Consider the following 24144-nt stretch of genomic DNA (forward strand, 5'->3'; position numbering starts at 1 on the left):
GCTAGCATGCCTGGGGCTGCTATTTTCCTTTCCTAAAGGCCACGCGTCCTGCTGTTTCACATGGCAGAGTGAGAATGTGTCAATCGCAGATGGACAGAGCAAGGACCTGTGGACAGCTTTGCGGAAACAGGCTTTGAATGTGTGACTGCCTGCCTGGGTTTTGGGAAGTCACTTTCCCTCTCCTTTTCAGCATCAGTTGTGGCCGGGTAGGAATTGGAACCTGCCCCTGATTTGAAACCATTTTTACTTAAAAATAGTCTGATAAAAGTAAATCTCTCTCTCCCTCTCCCTCTCTCCCTCTCTCCCTCCCTTTCTCTCTCTCTCTCTCTCTCTCTCTCTCTCTCTCTCTCTCTCTCTCTCTCTCTCTACACACAAACACACACACACACACACACACACACACACACACACACACACACACGTGCAATGAATCCTTTGATTAAATAAAGTACTCAACAAGTTTGAGGCAAATAAGTTCAGTTTTACTAACTGTCCACGACATGAGTGTTCTGTCATAACATGCTCATGCTTTTTATTGCCACCTTCATTCCTTAACAACAATGTTGGTCCCTACGAGTGTCAATTTCCCCACCATTTCCTTGATTCTTACCACCTAATAACAGTTTCTATATCCCGAGTGCTCTCTCTGTGCCAGGGACTCTGCTAAGTACCTTATATGTATTTTGTTGATCTTCACAATAGTTTTTAAGACCAGCATTATTATTATCTCCATTTTGCAAAAGGGGAAACTGAGGCTTAAATAGCTGCAGGAATATGCTCTTGCCATACAACTTGAGAGCAGCTAAGCTGAGATTTAATGCTAGACCATTAGACGTCCTAGCCTGTATACTTGAGCATTAGACTTCCTAGCCTGTATACTTGAGCATTAGACTTCCTAGCCTGTATACTTGAGCATTACAGGACAGTGCCTGAGGTCTGACCACACCATTCATTGGGTTGTTCAACAGCTCCTACACCCAGTCATTCCTTGCCTAACCAAGCAGTACAAGGAGTTGTAAAGAAGAAAAATGTTAATGGTTTTTCTTTTTGCTTGATCACACTAGAGAGAACAACTTAAAAATAAAAACACAGAGAAAAACTCTCATTCATACCAAAATGTCAAAATCTGTGAAACTATGGAGGTTAAGAGTACTGCTTGCCCTTCACAAAGATCTCATTATAAATGCATGTATCTGGTATGTTCCTCTACACATAGAAACACCCAACAAAAGTTTTTGACTTTAAGACAACATAAAGTTTACACTTTTATCTGAGAGTAGAGATGTTCTTACATACTCAATGATTTTTTTAAAAAATCCTTTATGATTTGTTTATATGTTCAATAAATTTCTCTCCCAAACTAAAACTAACACATTCTTATTGATGGATCTCACTCCTTCCATGCTACCAATGACCACCTTCAGGGAGTTAGCTCCTAAATCTCTTATCATCTCCAGACCCACGTGATCAGCCACCAACTTGTGACCTGTTCTGGTTTCTCCATACACATCCTGAGCTTAACATGCCAGCATCACATTCTATTCCCCAACTCACTCCTCAGTCTCATATGACTTCACCAGTAACCTAAGCCAGGTGTCTCAGAACTCCTACTCCCTCAACCCATCTCCAAGGCTTGTTGATTTTGACCTTAGATGAGCTCTTCTCTGGCTCTCCTCTTCACAGCTGCCATGACCACTGCCCTCTTCATCTCTTCCCTGTTACTGCACTAGTTCCCTAACTGGTTTCCCTGCCTCCACATCCATCTTCCCCCATCCACCCTTCACGGGAATGCCAAAGTGATTTTTCTAGTACATATATCCAATCTTGACCTTTCCCTGGTTAAAACCCTTCAGGGCCTCCAGTGCATTATGTCCACCATGGTCTGGCTCCTCCTCTCCTATCTAGACTCCTCTATCCCTTTCCCATGCTCATATGATTAACTGCATATGTTGATGTTCTCTTCATGCTTGTGCTGCTGTGTCTTTGTGTGTGCCAAGAGAGTCCTTGCCTCCTCATCCCTTCCCTCCCCCAACCCCCACCCCCCGCTTCCCATCCCTGGCCTTTTCTCTGCTGGTGAATTCCTACTCATCATTTAGAGATTCAGGTCCAGACTCATCTTTTTTTGGTAAGATGTCCCTGATTCCCATGAGGCAGAGATGCATCTTTCCCCCATAGGCCCTGGGAAACACCCATAATGTAGCACTTAGTAATATGTAATATGAATGCTAATTGTTTATTTCCTAGTCTGTGTCTCTAGCTAATTATAAGCTCCTCTGGGGCAGGGCTTCTGTCTTTTTCATCTTTGTGTCTCTAATACCTAGCATGGTACTTGGCATAGCTAGGGCACTTGCTAAATGCTTATTGAAAAAAATGAATAAATGAATGAATGAACCTTACCATGTTAAAAAAATTTTTCAAAGTTAACTAATCAATACATTTGACTTGAACGCTTAGGATACGTAAAACATGGTGTTCCATTAGACACAAAGAAGTGCTGAATGTGGCCTTGGCCTTAAGAAATTTGTAGTCTAGGTACGGGGACCAGATAAATATGTATAAAAATAAATGTTAATTATGAGAGAAATTATTTAATAAACTGATAAAAAGTATATTCTCAACGCAATCCAGAATGAGTTGCTAAATGAATGAAATGAAGATAGGTTACAGGATCCTGAAGTTTTGGCCTGGGAAAGGGGATCCATAACTTCCCCACCTGCTTGGACTGTGTTCCTCTTTCTTCCCACTGGATGCACTCCCCTCTCCTTTCAAGTTTCACTGTACATATCACTTCCCATCACTTCCCATCAGAAATCATCCAGGACCTCCTTTCCACCTGATGCCATTCTCTAATGTTTGGTCTCCTATTCTATTTGTCTCCTTAGCAAGAATTATAATGGTTGTAGTTTAATTGCTGGTGTAATTATTTGCTTCCCTCTTTATCCCCAACTAGACCCTGAGTTGCTGGAGGGCAGGGACAATGTTTTTTGGCTCACCACTATATACTGGCACCAAGCACAATGCCTGGCACAAAGGACAGGGTCAAGGACTTGATGAGGTTTGTGAGAGACTAAAGATGTAAGTATGAGGGTCACTTGCATAGACAAAATAATCAAAGCTTTGGATGAAAAAGATCATTTATTCACAGGATGCTTACATGGATCTACATCTATTTCTTGGGATAGGATTTGACTTTTATGCATAAGGGATACCCATCATCTAAGGAAAATCTTGGAGTGGCTCATTTATGTTTCTAAAAGATGCCATTTTAATGACCTTTTAAATTTATTCATACATTACAGAAGTCCATTTTAAACTCATTCATTTACTCATTTATTCATTCAATGCCTACTTTTTGGATGCTGTACCTGGCAGGACCCTAGAACTATCTACCATCAATTCTTTTCAAAAGTCACAAGAGAGTTTATATTTATGAAATATACGCCAGGTTCTCTGTCTGCCTCCCCTCATCTGCACTTCCACATTGGGCTTTTGCCTTTCATTATAGGAACAAGAAAGAATCCTATGAAAGTAATCACTATATTTGCTGGAAATGGGTAACTGAGGACATTGTCTATCTTGTCACTCAGTCACTCACCTGGGAGACATTTCTTTATAACGATAAGTGGCAAGAGGCATGGTAAAAACAAATAAAGAAACCAGCATGCATATGTGCCCTCTCTCTACCAGGCAGACTCTTATCTCCACATGGAACTGATGCTGGTTTTGTAGAGTTAGAGGCTCATATAACTCGGAATCCTTCTTTGAGAAAAAAGTACAAAACTACAAATAAAAATGTAACACAGAGCCTTGAAGAAATCCACAGGAGAAAGGGGATCTGAAGTTCAGCTTCAATGGTTTCACGGTAAATCAGCATCTGACCTTGGTTCAGTGAAACTGGTATCCTCCGCCCCTTACCCTGCCATGGTTGTTCTGACCTCTCTTCCTTGTTTATCTTGCTTTCTTCTCCAACCCATGAACTTTGTTTTTTCATCAGTTGGTCTCACAATGACTTCTTTGATTCTAGCCAGCAGAAAGCTCTCCCTGTGGCTTAAGGAGCATCATAAGTTGCTCTATTTGAGATGCATAAAGAATGCCTTCTCCAATCAGAGTGTCTGATACTTGGGCCCAGGGACTATTTCTCCATTTAGAGCTTCCCTGAGCACCTACTAAAGTTCTGGGTACAGTAGGAAGGGAAGGAAAAATGGAAGGGTGTTATAGAAGCAAAATGATGGGATTTGGAGGAAAGCCAACCTGGTTCAAGTTCTAGCTCTGCCACTTTTTAGTGTGGTGCTTAAGCTGAACCTCTCTGAATCTTGGTTTTCTCACTGACAAATATATACACTAATGGTTTTTACTTCATATCAATGTTGTGAAGATTAAGTAAAAGCATTTATTTATTCACCAAATATCTATTTAGCCCCTGTCCTGGGCTATTTTGGGCATAAGAGGCTTGGAATACATGTAAATGCACAACATTCCCTGTGTGTGTAGGTTCTCACAGTTGAGTTGGGAGATGGAAATCTACAATGTATCAGGATATGGCTAACACAGACACACAACCAGAGCAGAGTAGGTGCTCAATAAAAAGTTGTTAAATAAATGAAGGAATTCAGAAAAAATGATTAATTTTGCAAATGGGTAACTCTTCACATATTGGTATCACCATCCTTATGTAAATATAATGGATATGACAGTGCATGGGAAATCATAAAATGTTGCATGTAAAAGAAAATAAAACCAAGAGAAAACAACAAGCATGGACTGAATGAGAGGAGAGAGAAAATGGGAGGAAGAAAGACCCTACGAAGGCAAGAGGGAGGAAGGGACATCCGTTGACCGACCTGGCCAAGCGTGCACTCCATGCCACCAAGGAAGTCAGCCTCCTTCAGCCCATTGTGGTTGCTGCTGATGTCATGGACCTCAAACCGCAGGCGCTGCACCTCTTCAAAGTAAAAGTCCACAGTAAACAGTTTTGAATACACTGGGTTTATGCAGGTGCGAATCACCTCTGTTCTGTCAACCTGCAAGGAGAGAGGGAGAGAAAACCCATCAGGGATTAGGGCTTTTTATTAATAACCTTTAGGCAAATTAATTTTATGGTGCTTCACGTTTTTGCAAACCATAAATGCCCTCCATCAAGTCACCATGGCAAGCGGTTCAAAAATCTTCAAGGAAGGACCCTCAGAGAATGAGCCATGTTTCAAGGAGGAAAATCTTATTAGACAGGATAATCGGAAGCTTTGTATTTAAAGATTTAGTGTTGTTAGGTAATAGGGCAGCAAGATGGATCAATTATTAATGACTGCCTGGAGCCTTAGGATGACAAAGAGTCTGAGGGCACCTGTGGGCTCAGGAGGAGAGAAATCAGTCATAGATTAGTGATGTCTGGTGGCACAGTAATGGTAAATGACTGTGTAGGTGCCCATTTTAGCCAATCTTACTCTACATAGGATATGTAACTCATAATTCCCAGCATAAAAAAGGCCAGGAGAATGGATATGAAGGTAACTACCTTGGTCTTGAGTATGCCTTACTTTGGGGTTACCATGTTTACTCAGTCATTTCGATTCTCTAGGCTTCAGTTTCCTTATCAACAAAATGAGAATTAGAGGATGAAAAGCCACATTCGCACATGGCAACATGTGGTAACTGCCCTATTCATAAGGGGCACTCATCCTCCAGCTTCCAACCTCTTCTCTCTCCATGAATTTCCCTGCCTGGCCTCTAGACATATCTTTGCAACATCTGATCCATATTTGTAGAATAATGAGCCATACAATAAGATATTTAATTATATTCATATGGTATCTTTTGATAGAGAATTTCAAAATGATCCCCAAGAAGTAATTTATAGGTGGATCTGACATCCTTATGACACAGACAAGGAACCTTCTCTCCTGTGGGTGGAAGAATAGAGTCAAAGGCAGGCTTAGAGTCCATCCAATTCTATTCTATTTCCCTCTGCTTTAACCACCCCAAATGGCATAAATGGCTGATTTGCACCGACCCTTCTGCTTTTCTCCTCACTTCTTGATTTTCAAATGATGATCCCACATGGGTATAAAGTTCACAGTGGCATCAAGCCAGGCAGCTCAGACAGACTATCCAAGGCAAGCTCCCAGCATGCAACACTGAATGAAGAGGTGTTTTTTGAAGAAAATGACTGGTTGGAAAGAAATTAGGCAATACACATTTGCATTACCAAGGTAGGTAATTTCCAAAGATAATCTCAGGGCCAGTAAAAATCCTAACAGCACATAGGTGCTCAGAAAAAGAAGGAGAATGATGATAGAAGACATGCTCTCAAAATTAAATGCTTATTTGAAAGATGTTTCAAGCCCTTCTGCATCCCCAGCCATTACGGGAGATGATGATCTTTTCTGGAGACTGAAGCCAGGTTTAATCTGAGCAACAGAGCCTAAGGTAGCTCATGTTTCTCCTTAAGATGTGATAAGGTCAAGGTGATTGTTTCCAAAAGACTGTCCACAGACTGATGTACTGGCTGCATCAGAATCAACCAAGCAGCTTTCTGCAAAACTCAGATTCCTGTCCCTTCCCCAAGCAATTTTGACTCGGTAGTATAAGGTGGGACCCAGAAATATGTACTTTCAAGAGTGTCCCAGGCAATTCTGATGTAGGAATATCAGAGTAAAGGATTTGAGAAGCTGCAGGGTATATCCCTTCCTCTTGTGTGAGGTCTTGTTTGTTTGTTTGTTTATTTGTTTTGTTTTTTTGTTAAGATTTATTTTAATCTTGCTTGCTCTCTGTTACCAAGTCTTCAAAAAGTGTGCTTATCACCTCTCCTCCCTACTCATAATGCCTGATATATTCATGTTGCTCTATAGTTTTCAGAACATGTTCACATCCATTTTTAACTTGATGCTTACAGCAATCATGGGATGCGACTGTACATTATTTTATATATAAGAAAAATCAAGGTCAAATATCAGGTGATAGAGTGGGCACATGAGTTCATGTCTCCAGACCTCAAACTCTGGACCGTCTTCCTTAATTCAAGTTTACTCATGAGCATCCCTTGAAAATGAAAATGAAAAATGCAGCTAGGGTATTGCATGACAGTGATAACCTCAATCATTAAATATTGCTTTTGATGAAATGCTTTTAAAAATGTTATGTACAACATTTTTCAGTATAGCACAAAAGTTTATAATAGATAATACTTATGGAATGCTCTTACTTTAAAAATGCATTATTCAGGTATAATTCACATATAATAAATCACATCTATATAAAGTGTGCAATTCAACAAGCTTGACATACGTACATACATGTGAAGTCATCACCACAATCAAGAGAGTGAACATAACCATTGCCCCCAAAGTTTGTTCATGCTCCTCTGTAACTCCTTCCTGTCATCCCTCCCGTTCCACATTCCCAGGCAATTATTTTTAGATTTATTCATTGTTATGTGCATCAATGGTTCATCTATTTTATTGCTGAGTAACAGTCCTTGATGGACATTTGGATTGTTTCCAGTTTGGCTATTACACATAAAACTCCCATGAATATTCATGTACAAGCATTTGTCTGGCCATATATTTCTTCTTCTCTTGGGTAAATACCTAGGGTGAAATAAGGGTGTTTAAGTTGTAAAATTCTATTAGGTGTGCAGTGATATCTCTTTGTGGTTTTCATTTGCATTTTCCTAATAACTAATGATGTTGAACATGTTTTTATATATTTACTTGCCATCTTAAGGTAAAGTACCCATTCAAATCTTTTGACAGGCACCCTCTTTTCATCCTTATGACAAGATAGGAGGCCCGGTGCATGACATTCGTACACTGGAGGAGGGGGTTGTTACTCAGCCCAGACTGCACCCTCTTGAGGGGTCCTTAGCATTGCCGCAGAGGCGGGAGAGGCTCCTGCCACCGTCACTGCGCCCACCAGCCGCCAGCCATGAGCCCGGCTTCTGGCTGAGCAGCACTCCCCCTGTGGGACTGCACTGACCACCAGGGGGCAGCTCCTGCATTGAGTGTCTGCCCTCTGATGGTCAGTGCATGTCACAGTGACCAGTCGTTCTGCCATTTGGTCAATTTGCATATTAGCCGTTTATTATATAGGATTATGAGGTAGGTACTATTATCATCCCCTCTTATCAGGAGGTAGAGAGAACCTGTAAGTTTTCCAATTTCACACAGCTTTGCAAAAGGTAAAATTTAAACCTAGGTAGTCAAGCTTGTGAGTCTTTACTTAAACCCTATTGCTCAAAGTAATGCACAAGTCAGACAACTAATGTAAAATGATGAGGTGATAGAAAAAGTCATTAAATAAGCCTGTGATTGTGTCCCTAGCGATCTGGTTTGTCCACTGGGCATATCGGAGATAAAACGAAGGTTCTGAACACTGACCAATCCAATCCAGATTGGATTGTGTAGAGACAAGGTAAGTATGTCTTTAAGAAACAGTTCAAAGCTATGCACATAATGACTGTCTGGTACTTTGGCTTATCAGGGCTGCTGGAACCAGGAGTGGTGAGCATCTTGCCCGCGGGCCCTATGCAGCCTGCCAAATCTTTTGGTCTGGCCCTGCCAAGGCATTAGTGGTGAGTTAATTAAATGTTTGAACAAATATAGCAGGTTAATTTTTAAGTTGATAATTTTGTGTGGCCCACGAATGATGTTATAAATATCCAAATGGCCCTTGGCAGAAAAAAGGTTCCCCACCCCTGCTAGGCAAAGGAGCTAAGGTTGTTGGGAGGTGAGCACTAAACAATGTGATGCTATTAGTGGGGAGAAGGTGAAGGCAGGGACCAAAACTAGTGCCAGTCACTGAAAGGTCTAAGGTTTCCTGGGGAAGTACGAGCCCCTATCCCAAGGGCAGCAGAAGCTGGTGAAGAATGACATGGTGGGCCGGAGAGACGGGATGCCGCCAGGGCAGGCGTATAATTAGGCATTCCTTCAAACTGATATTCTTTAAATATCTCCGCAATATTCATTTAGAGAGGATAGGAAGAAAATTAATTTTCTCTGAATAAAGAAAGGGTAGCTTTCTTTATGTTCAAAAATAGAGGTTTTATTACAGACAATTTTTCAAACCATATAACTTCCAAGGGGACATATTAATCCACATAAAATTTCAATAATAAAATCAAAGCACTGAACCACCAGAATTGAGTAGCATTATCCAATTTCAGGATTTTGGCTGCTTGTGGCTGCTGATTTCAAGTGACTGCCCTATAGTTGCAACAAATAAATTGTGAATCTCAAAACCACTCAAGAGAGAGAGGTTGGTGCTAGTGAGATATGACTTTTATTTCCCATTTAAGTGATTTTTCTACTTCCATAGGACGAAAATTCTTTAACATTTGTTGGTTATATAAAGAGTCCCATGTGGAATCAAGTTTACTGGTGCCATTTTTGTGACATGTCTACATGCTGAGGATGCATCACTTCTGGGGGCCTGGCTGACCTGCCACATGGATGGGGTGGCGGCGGAGGGGGGGGGGGTTCCTGCCCACCAGCTTCTAAAACTGAAAACGTGTCTGATATTGCAGCCTTTGCTTCTTTAACTTAAAAAACCCTGGGCAGAAGCTGACCTTGTACCTTGAAACATTTGTCTAGCATAGTGGTTCTCAATGGGGGTAATACTCACTTTCCCAGGGGACATTTGGGAATGTGTAGGAGTTTTTGGGGTCATCATGATGAGGTGACATCACTGGATACTTAATATCCTACATTGTGGACATTAATCCTGATTAACACAGAACTCCACATCCCTCAATGCTAGTAGTTCTCCATAGGTTCAACCCACCTTCCACCCGAACTAAACAAATAGAGAAACTTTTCCAAGGGCTCTTTGGTTTTCAGAACAAGCCACGTAAATAGACTTATTAGCCAAGGTAGGAACAAAGAGTGGGTTCCTCCTAATGAGAAACTTTGGAAGTCACCCCGTTTCAAGTAAAATTTTTTGTAGGAATAACACACTTCAAGAAACTGACTCCTTAGGAAATCATTTCGACCTCTGCCTAGTAAATGATTTCATTCCTCCTTGAAATGGATGGCAAGTTGGGTGGTGACCAAAGGAAATGGTAACTTTTCTGCTCAGGCAAAGAAAGTGGTGAGAGAAAAAAGGATGAACTTTTATTGTACACATTCTTACCTTCCCATCGAAGGCACTTTACATGTTATCTACAGTCCTGACTGTCATTAACTTTAAAATATATTTTTATTTCACAATTTAACATATTTCAAGTTGGGATGCATGTTATAATTGATGATATGCCATTGTTTAATTGGAAGTATTTTTTTAACTGTAATACATCAAATAGTGTTTCATTTTACCACTGATTTATCATTGTACCAATGATTCTATTAAATATATCACCCTCATTTTGCAGATGATAACATAAAACTGCATCAGAACAGCAGTGGCAAAAGCAAGGCTCAAACCTAGTCTGTCTGATTCCAAAATATATGCTCTTTCTGCCATGCCATTTTTTACGGGCTGAATAATATCAAAATTTAAATGTTGAGACCTGAATCCTCAGCACCTTAGAATGTAATCTTATTTGGAAATAGTGTTGTTCTAGAAGTAATTCATTAACTGTAGTCATACTAGGGTAGAGTGGACCCTGATGTGATATGACCGGTGTCTGATAAAAGGGGAAATTTGGACACAGACACATACATACACAGGAAGATGCCATTTGAACATGAAGACAGGTACTGGAGTGATAATGTGCTTACAACCCAAGGAACCCCAAAGATTGCCAGCCAACCACCAGAAGCCAGGTGAGAAGCAAGGAACATGGTCTTCCTAGTGTCCTCAGAAGTAACAAACCCTGTCAACATCTGATCTCGGACTTCTAGCCTCCTAAACTGTGAGACGATACATTTCTGTTGATTAAACTATCCAGACCAGCGGTTGCCAACCGGTGGTCTGTGAGGTCCAAAAGGTTGGAGACTGCTGAATTCCAGACTATGCTACTTTGGTATGGCAGTCCTAGGAAACTAATACATCATTCTCATTCTCTCTCTCTCTCTCTCTCTCAAAACACCCAGCCTGGGACCTCTTACAGACTTATCTCCAAAAAGGCACTCTTCACCCATGACATGATAAAACATTCAAGTGTCCCAGAGTAAACTTAATAAGTAATTGAGAACTACAAATGCCTCTCTCATTATCAGCCCTTTGAGACCTCCCTTCATCTTCCTGCTATACACTTAACCCCACTTTCAAGTAACAGAGCCTCTTGTGTCAGCTCGGTTCTGTTTCTGGAGCTCAAGGGATGAACCTGCTGGTGAGCCTGGAGCTAGATGGTCCTTTCACCTCCTGACATAGCCCTGGGCTTGTGCTGTTCCAGGTGGACAGCCAAGTCACATCACCTTGACCGGGAGTGTGGTTCAGAAGTAAATGAAATAATCATCACCCTATGCCCACTTTCTGAGTGGTCTCTAATGCTAAGACATGAGTCCTGGTCTCTCTCTTCCTTTGTTGTCCTCCCCTGCCCATCAAGGCTGGTGGCTCCATCCACACAGAGCATGAGCCAACCCTGACTGGATGGGCATATCAGCAGGGGTCTCACATGTCTTCCTGTGCCGACTGCCTCTAGGTTCTCCACAGCTGTTCCTTTTCCCCAGTAGGAATGCCCAGTTTGTGTGGCTTAGTTTCCTGATTCCTGCTCCATGTCTCACTGCCTTGAGCCCCAGCCCACTTAGTGTGGGGGTCTTGTCACTCAACCAGTGCTATACAATGAACTTCCCATGATGATGGAATTGTTTATATCTGTACTGTCCAAAACAGTAGCCATTAGCCAGACGTGGCTATTGAGCACTTGAAATGTAGCTAGTGGGACTGAGGAATTGAATTTTAAATTGGTGAGGGTAGGGCCCTCATGAATGGGATAGTGCCTTTATAAAAGAGACCCCAGAGAGCTCCCTTGCTCCTATCTGAATCCTCAGCACCTTAGAATGTAACCTTATTCGGAAATAGGGTTGAAGAGGGCTCTCACCAGACATCAAATCTGCCAAGGCCTTGATCTTGGACTTTCCAGACTCCACAACTGTGAGAAATAAATGTTTATTGTTTATAAGCCAACTATCTATGGTATTCTTCTATAACAGCCTGAATGGATTAAGACATCAGGTGATTTCGCTTAAAAATCTACCCAATAGCTTGAAACTCTTAACCAATACATAGTTAATCGTCCATATGTACAAACATATCAACAAAACAGAATGTGTGTATTCATCATGCCTTTATATTTTCTATGTTTTGACACCTTGGGGCCTTGCTGGTCCTGAAGAGGCATGTTCCTCCCAAAGATGGCCAATTCTTAGAGATAGCAAAGAAGCCTGGACCAGGCATTCCACATGCAAACCAACCAAGCCAGAGACCACACCCCAACTACCTCCTTCATCCAGCTCTTACACTCTAGATCACCATTCCCCTGCCCTACCCAGGGCCAGGTATCAGCTAACTAGGCACCAACACTGTTCCCCAGAGCCCACTGAAATTACTCAACCTAGCTAATCCTAAACCTGCTAACTATGCCTGACCCATTCCTTCTTGTGAAAACCACAATAAAGGCTCTTGCCCATATTTTCTTCCACGCCCTCTGCCTTCTGACTCACCCCAGGGCCTCTCCATGTGGCCTTGTGTGGCATGTAGTCCTTCCTGTTTCTAGAGAACTCACTACAAACTTCTTCCTTTATGATGGTCATCTTCATGTCAGGTTTCTTACTATACCAGATTAAAACAAATCCTGGGTACCCTTGAAACAATTTAACTGTGGGCAAGTAGGCAGTCTGATAGAGAAGGAACAACTAAAATGGAAATTTAGGAATTATTTTGCAGATTTAAATTGCTTTTTGCTGGCCTCTATGGTCAGTAAAAGAAAGAAGCTGATGTTTACTGAGCATCTACTATGTGCTACTATACTTACATTATACTACTTAGGTCTCTGAACTCAGTAATATTGCAAGTAGATACAATCAATATTTTCATTTTGAGGTGAGGAAAATGACCCTTGAGGAATTTATTAAGTAACTTGCCCAAAGTTATACTTGTAGCTTCAGAGAGTGCTGAATGGGAGGCCAGGCTTTCTGTTCCAGATATGTATGTATGTATGTAAATATGTATGTATGTATGTATGTATGTATGTATGTATTATACCCCAGCTACCTCTCTTTACATCAAAGAGGAAAATTAAAGCTGCCTTCCCTAATTCTGCTTCAAGTTGGCAAAGACAGAATGGGGAAGGATGTTTCTCATCTACCCACAGAGCCAATTGGATTATTGAGACAGTAGAATATGCTAGACTTGACAGATGCACAAAGCACATATATAAGCAAATAATATGGGTACAGGATATGATAAATAAGGTACTTAAACTCTGTCCATTGTAGCTTCATATGGAGCTGGCCTGTGGCTGGTAGAGCCAGGTGTTTTCCAGCCCTGGTTTCAGGCAGGAACTCCTCATCTGTGCTGGGCTAAATGCATTAGCTCAGCTCCACGTGTCCGCATGATCTGAGGCTTCATTCTTGGATTGCTTTTATTTTCTCTCTATGTGGGTTCCTAGGTCACCTCATCTAATCTCATAGTTTTAAATAAAATTAATAAACTGACAACTTCCAAACTCATATCTGAAGCACAGAAGTCCTCCCTGAACATCACACACATTCTCCTAACTGGGCTGTCCCATCCCCACCCTAGTGCGGCTGCACAGACATTCTGCCCAAGGGGAGAAGTGAGCCTTAAAGCAGCTCTGCCTGAGGGGGCTCCTTTTACTAGAAATATAGCCTGGAGAAGTTGTAACTCAATGCTTTGTTGTTAAAAACCATGGAGATCTTGATGGAGAGCAATTAAGAAAGGGCTAGTTATCTTCAGATCCTAGTAGCAACAAGCTTCTTGGTAGACCAGCCAGAAATTAATAGAGAGAACCAAGGAAAGAAACCAAGAGGAGCCCTCTGGGGTAGGAAGGCTGTGGGCCTGCCCCAGGCTGCAGCATCTCCGAAACAATCAGAGCAGGGCATAGGGCAGACTCAAAAACATCTCCGAAGCCACACAGAGATCCTTCAGCAAAACATGGAGGCCCTACTAGCTCAAGGAGATTAAGCATAAACTCAGACTAACACTAGATGAACATGAAGCTTCTCTGACCCAGGGGTGACTCCTAGGAAGCCCTGCTTTAAAAATGAAATCAGCCCTAGCCGGTTTGGCTCAGTGGATAGAGCGTCGGCCTGCAGACTGAAGGGTCCAGGGTTTGATTCCAGTCAAGAGCATATGCCCGGGTTGCAGGCTCGATCCCCGGGGTGGGGGGGGGGGGGGGGCGTGCAGAAGGCAGCCAATCAATGATTCTCTCTCATCATTGATGTTTCTCTCTCTCTCTCCCTTCCTCTCTGAAATCAATAAAAATATATTTAAAAAAAATGAAATCATACTCATCCCTGATGGTCTAGAAGACGGTGCACAACGGAAGACTCTGCCCTTTCTGGACAGACTGGAGAGAGAACCTCAGAGCTACCACCCTGTTCCTGAATATAAGGCAAAATGGCAACTCCCTGAACACTGACACAGCCTCCCTCCCACCCTCCCCCTGCCTCCACTCCTAGTCTGCACACCCCATGCCCAATGAAAGTATGAAAATCTAACTTTGACAAAAAAGATTCAAGCATAGATTCAACTGTCCACTCTGTCTCTTCACTTCACATTTCATAGGCATCTCAAACTTTACATGTCAAAACAAAGCTCCTCATAACCGCTCTTGGCTTTCTAAAGAAAATTAGAAAAAAGATTTCCAAATTAACAAGGGGAAATGAATAGCAACTTTATCATAGTAGCAAAAATAAGGAAATGAACAAAAGGAAATAATAATGTTAAATAAGTAATAAACATAAACTAAGATGGAAGGAACAAAATAAAGCATAATGCATAAATGTAAATAGACTGAAGACTATACAATAACTATCTTATTGGCCTAATTTAGTTTACAAGAAACAGAGAAAATATTAAAAATTAAACATAAAGGAATGAATCCAGTGGAATATCAATCTAAAGAAAGCAGGCTTAGTGGTATTAATAGCAAAGAAGATGGAATTTAAGGTTCAAGTATTTAACAGGGTAAACAGAGGTGCCATCCTATATAATAAAAGGCTAATATGCAAATCAGCTGAATGGAGGAATGACTGGTCACTATGATGTGCACTGACCACCAGGGGGAAGATACTCAATGCAGGAGCTGCCCCCAGCCCACAGGCCCCGACTGGCGGCGGTGTCGGGTGGGACTGGCAAGTGGGCGGCACCAGGCCAGCCAAGGCGGATGCCAGTGGTTCCCCTCTCTTCCCCCACCACACACCCCCCCCCATCGCCCCACCGGTTGCCTTGCACATCGGCCCTGATCACTGGCCAGGCCTAGGGACCCTACTTGTGCACGAATTTCATGCACTGGGCCTCTAGTGTAGTTATAAATTGCACAGTCTATGAAAAAGATATGTGTCATAAACCAGAATATATACAAACATTAGATCATCTATACATATGAAATAAACCCTATGCAAAATACTACAAAAATACAATCACTATGGGAGATTTCAATACACCTATCTCAGAATAGACAGATTTATTAGATAAATAATAAATAAGGCAAAAGAGGAATATACATATACATACTCTTATTTTTGTACTAGCCACATATACATAGATACATACATATACATAGATACATACTTACCTCATTGAATAGTAGATTGTTTTCTTTATGTGTAGGGAACATTTATGTAAATTAGCTTTATAATAAGCCTCATCAAGTAAAGCTTAATAAAGTTTAAACAGTAGAGATTTTATAGGACACATTCTCTGAAAAAAATCCAATAAAAATAGAAATAAAAAACTAAAAGGTGACCAAAAATCTTATTTACCAGTACTGTGAAGTTTAAAAACAAAATTTGTGGATAGTCTTTGTATTAAAGGGGAAAAAGACATTTCAAACAACCAGAAAAAGACTTCTCATCAAAACCTATGGGATTCAGAGAAAATTCTACTCTTTGGAAAAAGTGTAGCCTTAAATGCTTTTACTATTAAGGAATAAAGAATAAAAATATAGAAATGGTACTCATCATAAGAAACTAAAGCAACATTAAAATAAATCAGAAAAACTAGGAGGTGGAATTAATAAACATAAAAGTTTATATCAACGAAATAGAAGACAGAAATATAAATATTGGAAAGGAAGAGGAAATTTGGGAGGTGGTTCTTTGAAAAATAATGTAAAATAAAAGAGATCAACACCTAGAAATCTGATTATAGATAAAAGAGAAAGAACAATCATAGATGCAGGAAGGATTAAAAAAATATTACATGCAAATTATTTCCTAAGAGGAAATGATTTTCAGCAAAATATAAATTACTCAAGCCTGTCTCAGGAGTGGAAAACTTGAATAGACCAACAACTGTAGACGAGACTGTAAAGGTGATTAGAGATCTACCATTGAAAAGGGCATGAGGACCAGATGGGTTCACAGCTGAGATTTAGCCTAACCTTTATAGAATATATAATTAGGATGTTACCTCAACTGCTCTAGGCCATCAAAAAGCTAGACAGCTCCCCAGTTAATTTCATGGGACCAGCATCCACTTATTACCAAAATCTGATAAAGAATGATAGGAAAATAGAAAAGTATACACCAACTTCATTTAGGAATATAGATATGAAGTTCTAAATAAAACATTGGCAAAGGAATCCAGCAGTGTATACAAAAGTACATTCTGATCAAATAGAGCTTATTCCAGTGATGCAAATGGAGTTCAATATCAGATAATTTATCAGTTCAATTAACCATAATACATTAAAGGAAGAAAACAGTGTGATCGTATCTATAGACACTGAAAACAATACAAAAGGAAAAGAAATGACTGGAAGCCACTTAAATAACTAGGAGAAATAAAATCTGAATAGAAAAAAATAAAAATAATAAAACCATTTCAATTAAAGCCATTAATGAGGCAATAATGCCTGTTTTTACTATTTAAATTGTCTAAAAGGTTGTTTGAAAATAAGATAATAAAATTAAATAACTGGAAGCTACACTGAAAATTATAGCTAAAATGACCTTTTTAAAAAATTAATTACATGATAGTATACCTACAAAGAACTGGACACTAATAAAATCTACCAGTATTAATAAAAAAGTTTGATGAGGTGCCTGAAAATAAAATGTAAGAATTAAATACAGAAAAATGTAAAAGCTATCGTCTTCTCTTTATTTTAACAATAATAACACAGAACTGGAAATAGGAAAAATAGTCCATGTACAATGGTGATAAAATACTTTTTAAAATTTAGATTAAATTTATTTTTAAATTGCACTTTTTTATTTTGAGTTGATTGTAGCTTCATATGCAATTGTAAGAAATAATACAAAGATATCTTTGTACCCTTTATTCCATTTCCCCCAATAATAACATCTTACAAAACTATAGTACAGTATTATAACCAGAATACTGACATTAATATAAAATATTTCCATCACCACAGGATCCCTCAGATTTCCTTTTTCATAGCCACACTCACTTCCCTCACACCCCCAACCCCTTCTTAACTGCTAACATTCACTAATCTGTCTTCCATTGCTATTGTTTTTCAAATCAAGAATGTTTGTTAAAAGGACTCAAATGGTATGTAAGCTTTTGGGGTTGGCCTTCTTTACTCACCACAATTCTCTGGAGATTCCTCCAGATTGTTGTCGGTTTCTAGTTTGTTCCCCTATACTGCTAAGTAGAATTCCATGATGCGGAAATACATATTTTGTTGAACTATTCACCTACTAAAGAACATCTGGGTTGTTTCTAGTTTGTGGCTATCACAGATAAAACTGCCAGGAACATTTGGATAGAGTTTTGTGTGTGTGTGAACATGAGTCTTAATTGCTCTGGGACAAATGCCCAGGAGAATAACTGTTGAGTTTCATGTAGTTGCATGTTAATTTCTACAAAAAACTGAAAAACTTTTTCAGAGTGGCTGTATCATTTAACATCTTCATTAGCAGTGTATGAGTGATCTAGTTTCTCCAAATCCCACAGCATTTGTTATTGTCATTATTATTTATTTTGACCACCCAGATAGCCATTTAATGATATTTCAGTGTGGTTTGAATTTGCATTTCCCTAATAGCTAATGATGCTGAACATCTTCTCATACGCTTATTTGCCATCTATATTTTCTGTTCGGTGAAATGGTGCTTCACGTCTTTTACCCATTTTCTAATTGGATTTTGTTTTTTACTGCTGCGTTTTGAGGTTTTTAAAATATACTCAGGATGGTCCTTTATTGGATATGTAGTTTGCAAATAACAAGGAACTTTTCTTCCCACGTCATAATGGATTCTGATTCTTTGAATGAGTTGATTCACACTTAGAGAACATATTGTGTTAAAATATGTAACTTTGAACACCAGAAAATAGCTTCTAGCTGCAAGAGTGTAGTTGATACTGTAGGTTAGGTGCTTCTGTGACATGAAGCCATGAGCCATGGCTCCCAACCGTACGCCCAGGCACCACAAGGCACCACAGTGACCTCACAGCAACACTGAATATTTTCAAGAGAAATACAGGGATATTTTCTATCTATTGGCTAAATTGCAAACTACTAGTTCAAAGTAGTTTACATTTTCATCATCAGATCATTACTACATTTCTTTTAATGTCACGATATCCTTGTGAAACTAGATTTTTGGCAGTTTCTAAAATGTGGAACAGGAAATGAGAGTGGTGTGGTCCAATATGATTTCAAGGCGTGAGAAGTTGTGTAGTGCCCAAAAGGCACGTGGATTCCTTTACCAAGTAACTATGATGATCACAGAGTGAAACACAAAATAGTTTTCTTTCAATTTATTTGGGCTATTTTTTCAGATAACTTGTTCCGTTGTTTGAACCTAACTCCTTAATAAATGGAATGAGCCTAGATGCACTGTGAGAGAATGACGGAGCCACTAAGGGAGCCACGAGGACATCATCTGCTCCAGGATGGCACAGACTAAGCGAAGGCCATTCAATCCTCTAAGCAGAGGAGGCAATGGTTGCAACTACTATGAAAATAGCTACATGGGCCCTAACCGGTTTGGCTCAAGTGGATAGAGCGGTTTGGCTCAAATGGATAGAGCATCAGCCTGCGGACTCAAGGGTCGTCCCAGGTTCGATTCTGGTCAAGGGAATGTACCTTGGTTGTGGATGCATCACCAGTAGCGGGTGTGCAGGAGGCAGCTGATCGATGTTTCTCTCTCACCGATGTTTCTAACTCTCTATCCCTCTCCCTTCCTCGCTGTAAAAAATCAATAAAATATATTTTTAAAAAAGAAAGAAAATAGCTACATGGGCAACTGACAGATGAACATTACTTAAATACAATAAACTCCTTCTTTTGTGAATTTGTAAAAAAAAATTATTTTTAATCCTGCTAGTGCTACCCACAGACTACTCATATTTACCCCAAGGTGTTAATTGCTATTCCATCCACTGCCTCCATTACAACCTGCAGGGATGCAAGAATACAAAACAATTACAAATTGATTACTGTTCCATTGGGTCTTCAGGAGCCAAAAATCTGAGCGCTGCCTTGCTAGGAGACACAATACGTTTGACAAGTTTCTTAATATTCAGAAGCTGGGCATCAGATCTATTCAGGATTTATACTTCCTTGTGTTAATGATTTCCTTTGTGTGTTTTGTAATGGGATTTGTTAAATACAAAGGACACATGTCTACCTTATTATATCGTTATTCAATAAATCACATTAGGATCATCTGTCCCATCCTATTATAGGCATTCTTAATCTGGAGACTCAGGATCACTAGCATAGAGAAACCTTTTCCAGAGAGACTCTCCCCTCCAATTTCAAAATGTAAAACGTCCCTGGCATGTCTAAGAGAAATTCTTGAGAGTGTACTTCCATAACGTCTCCATTCCCTTCTGAGAGAATGTCAATAAACTCATCTAGGTCCTCCTGAACCAGAGTTATTATACCCCCAAGGGCAGTGCACAGTGTACCAAGGGTTACTGAAATTTTATGGGTGACTATAAAGAGACAGTGGGTAAAAAAATGCCAAAAGCTTTGGTGTTTAAAACACTTTGTCATCTCTTTGCCGAACATAAGAAGTGTTAATATAGTCTTGATAATTAGACATATTGTCTGGAATGACAGAGTGCTACTATTGAAAAAAATTGGGGGCCATAGAGGCAGAGATCTACAGGAAAGTAAGCTTCTGAGAACTTTTATTAATTGGTGGGGTGACAGGGGGTGGCTGTAGATTCCCACAGACCATGAAATAATCTGGGTCAAGTTCAACCAGATACATAAGGCAGCTGGCACCTGTACTTAGTACCTTTATAACTCTATGCTCTTGCTGTTTCTGATTGCATTTGCCTCTTAGAACCCTAGGACGTACCGCCCCACAGTGATGTCTTGGGTTAACTCTCAACAACTCTATGAAGAGAAAGGAGCAGAGACAGATGTTGAAATGGAAGCAGGTAGGATGTCTGAATGTTTCTCAGAAAAACAACAACATGTGATTCTCCAGCTGAGAGGAGATGAAAATCTGCATTAGCACTGCAAATGAACAAATTGGGAGGCCTTTTTGAGTGGAAATAAATGGCTGGGTTACTATTTATAGTCAATCAATTAGGGAGCAAATGATAGCACCCACGTGATGTTCCCCTCTTGGTGAAATATAAATAGTGATCCACCATGATGCCCATTTTATTAAGGCTCTTTCGAGCAACTTTGATGTTTGCTTCAAGAGGAATGTCATTTTTTAAATAAATGATTCCTGCCCCTTCCATCAAATTCTCACTCTTCCTTTATGGTTAAGGCCAAATATCCTGGAGAGGGAAGCCTTAGTTGGCTCAACATTAACCATTTCCTCTGTATGTCAGAATATAAGAGGTGCCCAAGGAGACAGTGTCTATTTTATAATCTTTCTGAAATCCATTTAGGTGCACCCAGTGGCCACTCAAATGAACAGCTACTAATTATTTTGCAGATTCTGTACTAAATAGTCATATACCTGATCTCATTTAAACCTCACAAGAGCCTTAGAATGAAGATGGTATTATCCTCATTTTGCAGATCAAGAAACTGAAGATCACAGAAGTTAGCTTACCTCAGTTTTATTAATTCATTCATTCTTTCATAACTGTTTATAGAGTGCCTACTGTGTGTTATATACTATTATAGTTACTGAAGATAAAACAGTAAACATAAAATAAAAAGTCCCTGGATTTATGTAATTTGTATCCGAGTGGGGGGATATAAACAGCAAATGAAATATGGAAGATATAAAATACACTTTGTGATTATATTGTTGTACATAAAAAAATAAAACAAGAATAGGGTAGGAAACATTAAGGGGATTAGAGTTTTAAGTAGGATAGATTGAAATGGCCTTACTGAGACATGTGGTGGGTTAAAGAGGGCTCAAATTCTTTGTCACTTCTTCTATTCAAAAAAGATGTCTATTCACACATCTATATACTTCTTCTAAAATCTGGCCATTCAGTGTCTTATTTAGCCAACAGCATTTGGTGGAAGCTATGTGATGCCTAGTTGCTGGCCTAGCTTTAAGATGACTGGCAGCTTCCATGTTGGTTTCTTCTATGCTCTGAGCTATTATGCAACTACTTTTACTACTTTGAGATGCCATGTTGTGAGAAAGACCAAGCTATGTATAGCAAGACTCATGTGGGGAGGGAGGGAGGAAGGGAGAGAGGGAGGGAGGGAGGGAGGGAGGAAGGGAGGGAGAAAGAGAGAGAGAGAGGGAAAGAGAGAGAGAGGGAGGCAGAGAGAGAGAGAGGGAGAGAGGGAGAGAGGGAGAGAGAGAGAGAGAGAGAGAGGGAGACCCAGCCATCCTCAAATTGTTTCTATATCCACCTATTGAAGTCTTCCCAGCTGAGGGCCCAGACATTGGGATGCAGAAACAAGCTTTCCTCTCTGTGCCCTGTCTGATGTGCTGACCCACAGAATCATGGGATATAACAATAATAAATTGTTATTTAAACCACTAATTTTTGAGGCTGGTTTTTACATAGTGATTGATAACCAGAAGAAAAGGCGACTTTAAAAAGTGTTTAATTGAATTTATTGGGGTGACAATGGTTAATAAAATTATATAGGTTTCAAGTGTACAATTCTAAAATACATCACATGTATATTGCATTGTGTGTTCACCACCCCAAGTCAAGTCTCCTTCCTACACAACCCTTTACTCTCTTCTACCTCCCCCTACCCCCTTTCCCTCTGGTAATCACCATACTGTTGTCTGTGTCTATGAGTTTCTTTTGTTTTGTTGTGTGTTTTGTTTGTTTGCTTTTGCTTAATCTTTTTACCTTAGTGAGTATATTCTGTTGAACAAAACCAACTTAGAAACTGCCCTCATTAAGTAAGGAACCCAGCAGTTGAGTGACAGAGGCAGATATGGGTCAGGGCTGCCCGTCTCAACCAAAGGCTGTGCCCTTAACTGCATCATGCCTGGTCAAATCAGAGACAGCTAAGCTTCTCCATGATATCTCATTTCTAAGCTAAGGTTCAGTATCTCCAGATATTTTTGCTTAGGACAAACAAGGAACTACTTGCTTTTGTTATTCAAGTTGAGAATTAATACTGAGTAATATGTAGGATAAAAAAGAAACTACAGGAGAAAATATTTATCAGCTGGAGTTCAATCGTTTCTAATACCTTGTGAGGCTTCATTGTTAAAGCAATAGTATGACTGCTCAAGATTAAGATGGGTGTTAGGTGGGGTGAAGTGGAAAGAGCCTTGGCTGGGGCTGAACAGCAATTTTACCTTAAAATTTCTGTGTGAGCTTAAGAGAGTCACTTAGCCTCTCTGGGTCTCCAATATCTCACCAGTACAATAAGAGATATTTTCCAAATGTAATTTGTGAAACATTAACTGGCAAGATATTCTGTTAAGAATGTGTCTGTGTTGCCCTGACCGGTTTGGCTCAGTGGGTAGAGCACCGGCCTGCGGACTGAAGGGTCCCAGGTTCGATTCTGGTCAAGGGCATGTACCTTGGTTGTGGGCACATCCCCAGTGGGAGGTGTGCAAGAGGCAGCTGATCGATGTTTCTCTCCCATCGATGTTTCTAACTCTCTGTCCCTCTCCCTTCCTCTCTGTAAAAAATCAATAAAATATATTTTTTGAAAAAAGAATGTGTGTGTGTGTGTGTGTGTGTGTGTGTGTGTGTGTGTGTGTGTGTTTGGGAGGGGGTGGAGAGTTGAGACAAATAAGCTGGAAGATTTGGCATATTATGTCCCCTTCTTGAAGATCCACAATACCAATTAGCAAATTAAAGACCCTGATAAGTTCTGTAATGGGCTTGGGGACGAACTGCATGTAACTGAAACACTATGGTCTTTCTTGCCCTTAACAATGCATTTTATGTCTTCCAAGACAGGGCATGTACCTATCTAATCTCACTGTTGTAAGCTGAGGTTGAATCATTTATCACATATAAGCAGGTATAGTTTGTAGTTAATGCTCAATGTATGTTAGTTCCAGTGTCCTGTCTCATCCCATCTCTTTCTGACATTAGTTAAAACACACAACTTTCTAGGTCTTTGTTTCTTGAATAATAAATAAGAGTGAAAAATACATGCTTTAAACACTGTAAATGACCGGTGAACTTAATGTAGTGCTACCATTCAGAAATAGTCATCTCTCCATCTGTGTGGTTTTAGGGAGAAAGTGTATCAGGGATAGAGGTTGGCCAATCACCTCATATGGTCAAGAGCTTCAACCTCCCTCTTCAAGGTTTGAGAGTAATTTCCACTGAGCCAAACCAGTTAGGGCTAGGTTTGAGAGTAATTTAAGAGGGACAGTATGATGACATGCATATTCTAACTCCCCCCCCCCCCAGGCATTAGCAAGTTAATAGTCAGGCTTATAACCTGAACAGGGTAACCAGAAGAAGAGAGAGCTGACTAACGTCCTAACAATATCAAGCAAGAGCTAGATAACCACTTCTTGAAATATAAATATTTGATAAATATAAGTTCACTTCTTTCAGAGGGAAAGCTCAGGTAATAACATTAGAAATATCAAGTGTTTTTCCCTTACTTAAGACATACATTATTTCTTTTTCCTTCACCAAGTTTAAATGGGCAAAGGCTTATGTTCTTTTCGATATTAC

General features: G+C 40.0%; 1 protein-coding gene across 1 annotated transcript in view; it reads right to left on the bottom strand.

Annotated features, from left to right (window-relative positions):
* Nucleotides 1-24144, bottom strand: part of CPNE4 (copine 4) — a 291785-nt gene that overhangs the window by 122770 nt on the left and 144871 nt on the right. The window contains exon 3 of the mRNA XM_054729573.1: nucleotides 4842-5021. Coding sequence (XP_054585548.1) covers nucleotides 4842-5021 — 180 coding nt within the window. The remainder of the gene's footprint in view (nucleotides 1-4841; nucleotides 5022-24144) is intronic.

The sequence above is a fragment of the Eptesicus fuscus genome, chromosome 18 (assembly GCF_027574615.1).
Source record: "Eptesicus fuscus isolate TK198812 chromosome 18, DD_ASM_mEF_20220401, whole genome shotgun sequence".
Classification (NCBI taxonomy): domain Eukaryota; kingdom Metazoa; phylum Chordata; class Mammalia; order Chiroptera; family Vespertilionidae; genus Eptesicus; species Eptesicus fuscus.